Below are 4,844 nucleotides of genomic sequence, written 5' to 3' on the forward strand. Positions count from 1 at the left end.
ACCGCTATTAGTGAAAGAACGTGAGAGGTTTCAACGCTTCAAGAACGGTGATTTTGACGTCCAAGGTCATGCTTTGTATTTGGTAGGGCCAGCTCGGCGTAGTGTATTATGTTAAAACCGACTGAAACAATCACAAGCGATCGGTATCGAACGCAATTGATGCGTTTGAGTCGAGCATTGAAAGACAAACGGCCGCAATACGAGAGACACGATAAAATGATTTTGCAGCATGACAAGGCTCGACCCCATGTTGCGAAAGTGGTCAAGACATACTTGGAAACGTTGAAATGGGAAGTCCTACCCTACCCGCCGTATTCTCTAAACGTTGCTCCCTCTGACTATCACTTGTTTCGATCAATGGCACACGGCCTGGCTGACCAGCACTTCCGGTCTTATGAAAAAGTAAAAAATTGGATCGATTCGTGGATAGCCTCAAAAGATGACCAGTTTTTTCGATGCGATATTCGTACGCTACCCGAAAGATGAGAGAAAGTAGTGGCCAGCGATGGACAATACTTTGAATCATAAATGTATAACCAGTTTTTTACAATAAAGCCTCGAATTTTGGAAAAATTCGGCGGAAACAAAGTTGTACACCTAATACTATATTGCTAATGTCAATTAAAAGCTGGCGAAAACATCACTGTGCAGACGATATCTATTTCTCACTTAGTGTATCCATTTTAGTACGCATGCGCGCACCAATTCTAACCAATTCTAACCAATTTTATCACGTATCTGCACTGGTTCTCGTCCGCATATATTTATTACATATTATATATATGCATGTCCATATTGTTGTTTATATAAAAGCGTTTAAAAAAATAAATAAAAATGCGACTTTTGCTCGTAATCATAGTCAAGCTTTATATTTAAGATTTTAAAAATTTTAAATATAAAGCTTGATTTTCTAAAATTTATCTTCAGATACTCTATGAATTATTTCATTAGTTACTGAGCATCTAAAGATAAATTTAAGGAAATTTTAAGTACAAGGTTGGATTATGGCCGCTGTTCGATTCACGCTCACAGCGCTTAAAAATCATTTTATCCTTGTTGTTTATCAAATGTTAAGCGAAAACAAATGATGTTCATTGCATTGTCAGCATGAATCAGACCACAGCCTATGAATACGGGCATAAGTTACTTATGCCAATGCATGCGCACATTCGATACATTGTGGAAGTTATCCGATATTCTCTATCTCGTTGTCTTCGCAGCCCCCCCCCCCTTCCACTTTCAAAAAGAGGCTGCATTAGCAATATAGGAGTATTACATATGTAGTTGAGAATCGCTTCACTTGGAAGTCGTACGCCCCTGAAGCAAGGGAGAGGAGGAGATAGAGTAAAAGTCACTTTGCGTGAAAAGTCATTAGATAAGCAAGGAAGGATATAAAATAGTTTTTAATATTATATATATTTAATATTAACAAAAATAAAATGTTATTTTTCAACCTGTTTTTATTAATAACTTTTTAATTAATAACGAACGATGTTATTAGCTAAAACTGTTGGAAGTCATTCAGGCTCATGACCTTGGCAACACAAGGTTATTGGAGGAGGGTCACCTAATCTGGAGTATTACCAAAATTATTATTTATATAAAGTTACTAAAAAATTAAATAACATACGAATATGAATAACAATAAATGAAATAATCTTTGAAAAATATTTATTAAAAAGGGTTTTAAAAAAAATTAAGAAGTTAAATTAAGAATTAAATGATGAAATGAAAAAAATTAAGAAGGATTAAATGAAGAACAATAAGAATCTTATTGGATCGTACATATGAAAATAGAACCAATAGGAAATAGGAAAGGCCCATAACGGTCAAAGTTGGATTTTTAATGCTTAAATAATTTAATGTTAATTTGTATATACTATATATGTACTATATACTATATATGTATATACTATACATGCATATATATCATATTTGTAGTCATTTTAATTGCGCGCCGAATTAATTTTTGTAGACTTAAAGTTAATTCAAGTAGTTCAAATGAATAAATATGGTATACACAGTCTGTCCCAAAAGTTAGGATTCCGGAATGCATTCACAAAAATTATACTAGTGGTCCGATTTCTACAAAACTCTATGCACTAATACTAGCATGCCTTACGAACGCGTATGCGAAGTTTCAAACCTGTACGTACTGGCAGTTTGCGAGATGTGCGCATAAAGAATGGAAATGTCATGCGGTAATTAATTTGAAAATGAATAATATAGTAGAATAATGAACAGCCATTTAAATTTTGTTTCAAAGCGGATTTATTCGTAAAAAATGCGTTTACAATGTTATAGAAAGCGTACAAAGAATCGTGTTTGAAGAAAACTATTTAATGGTTGCGTGTTCAAAATACAAAAAAATATAAAGTTAAAAGTTAATATATTATTATTGTCTTGAATAATAAATTTATTATCCTAATTTGATTATTACGATCATGTTATAATGAAAATAAAAAAATGACAAAAATAAAATAAAAATACTTCCTTGTTGTAACTAAGAATGTTTTTTCTTTCTATATTATTAATGATATTATTATTTTTAGAATTGCCTGAAACCAGTTTTACGAGGAGCATCTCGAATCCAGAAGCGGTGATGAGACGACGTCGTCAACAGAAGCTTGAAAGAAGACTCCAACAATTTCGTAGTAAGGACGGTGGTCCTGACACAGGCGGCACATTGAAAATTTATGGTGAGGCGTTGTGCAAAGACGTGCCATACAAAACGCTGCTATTGAGTGTGCGAGATTCCGCCGCTCAGGTTGTACGAGAAATGCTTTCTAAATATGGTCTGGAAAAAGTGGACCCACAGTTATATTGCCTTGTGCAGGTATATACGAAATTTATCCATGCATAAAATATTATTATATATGGTGATAAATTTAGCAGATTTTAGAAATTGATTTCTTCAATTAATTTCAATTTAATCTAAAAGGTGGCGCAATTCAAAATATATTAATCGATGCTATAAATGAAACTTAATTGTTTAGATATTTTATATTGAATAATACTATAAATAAAATATAAAATTTTATTTTAAAAAGATATCTCAATTTGTTAAATAGTATAATTTAAAAAATGGAGATGAATTTAAAAATATAAAGATTTGTAAAATTACGTATTTATATATAAAACATATTTATAAAAAGACTAATTCAATAATTATTATTAAAGGAAGATTACTAAAATTGATAAAAAAGAAATTAACAATAAAGTAATTACACACAATAATGAGATAATAATAATATTAATAGTTTGCAATGTATCTATGAAATTAATAGAAACAGGTTGAATAATAATAATAATAATAATAATAATAATAATAATATATTTTACTTAATGTAGATTAACAAAGCATAATCAACAAGAACGATTCTCATCGAACATAGAACATGAAACATAGAAATTGAAAGAATAAGATAAAGAATATAGAAAAAGTTATGTTAGCTGTATGAATACTAAATATATAGCAGACGAATATCTTAAATTAATAGTATGTTTTATACAATATGATATGTTTTTATAGCATTTAATTAGCTTCTTTATTTCTGGAAATTATATATAAATACACAAACATCAAATATTTTTTGTTAAAAGCGCATATTGTAAATTAAATCTTGTTTATCATGTAGGTTAATAGTGAGAACGTGAGTGGCAATGTGCATCAGGAATATATATTGGACGACGATGAGTGTCCTTTGGCGATATTAATGAATCATCCTTCCACACGAGGTAAGAATTTATTTTTATATCAATACTTAGCTGCGTAATTGCTACATAATTCTAATTTTGCGTGTACATAATATTCCATTGAACGAAAATGAAAAAGAAGAAAGTGGATATGATTCGAACAATTTTGTTACTTAAAGTGTTTAATATAACGCAAATATTTTTTATTTATCTCCCAGGATATTATACTTGCAATTAATCTTTGTACATTTGAAAATATACTGAGTTTTTCATCTTTCAATATATCTTTTATTAAAGAGATTTATGACCGTATTCATAGTCAGACCTTGTATTTAAGACTTCCTTAAATTTATCTTTAAATGCTCAATAGCCAATAAATAATTCGAAGAATATTTGAAGATAAATTTAAGGAAGCCTTAAATATAAGGCCTTATGCATATGGGCATTAAAATATCAAATTCTAACATTACAATTGTAAAATATATCAGTTCAATTCAACAAGCTGTTCTTATTTTTAAATTTAAATCTTTTGAAATAATAATAAAAATGATATAATTTTAATTCTTTAGCGAGAGAAATAATTTTTGCATGCTTCATTTTTAAGTTAATTTGCATAAACTTTGGATACAATATTTCAATTTTTAAATTTTAATAAAAGAATATATTAAAAATGAATTGACATTTGGTTAGATAACGAATAAATTGTTTGTAGGCAAGTAAAAATTTTGCTACGTATGTATAACATGAGAATAATAAACTGAACACAGAGTTTTTTGTGAATTATTTAAATTATATTTATTAACTTAAAATGTCTATGATGGAAAAAAATGGTAAAAAAAGGTAAAAATTGACGGGCACGGAGGAGGAAAAAATTCTTGAAATGGAGATGATAGGATAAAATAGGAGGATTAATCTAATGAAAAAAGATTAACATCATTTACGAGATAAGAACAAAAATTTAATGAGAAAGAAAGCTAGAAGGAATGAAGTTAAATTAAAAAAAAAGTAAAATTAAATTTATAATTATGTAAAAAAAATAAAAAGCTTTTAATATCAGCTGATAAAGGCGAAAGTTCAACGAGAGGAGCGACAGAAGAGAGAGAGAGAGAGAGAAAGAGAGAGAGAGAGAGAGAGAGAGAGAGAGAGAA

At 29.3% G+C, this 4,844-nt stretch overlaps 1 protein-coding gene across 1 annotated transcript in view; it reads left to right on the top strand.

The window, feature by feature from the left end:
• Positions 1-4,844, top strand: part of LOC105620458 (afadin) — a 97,932-nt gene that overhangs the window by 34,064 nt on the left and 59,024 nt on the right. Inside the window, exons 4-5 of the mRNA XM_012201948.1 lie at positions 2,553-2,836; positions 3,639-3,738. Of these exons, the coding sequence (XP_012057338.1) occupies positions 2,553-2,836; positions 3,639-3,738 (384 nt within the window). The remainder of the gene's footprint in view (positions 1-2,552; positions 2,837-3,638; positions 3,739-4,844) is intronic.

This window comes from Atta cephalotes, assembly GCF_000143395.1.
Source record: "Atta cephalotes unplaced genomic scaffold scaffold00026, whole genome shotgun sequence".
NCBI lineage: Eukaryota > Metazoa > Arthropoda > Insecta > Hymenoptera > Formicidae > Atta > Atta cephalotes.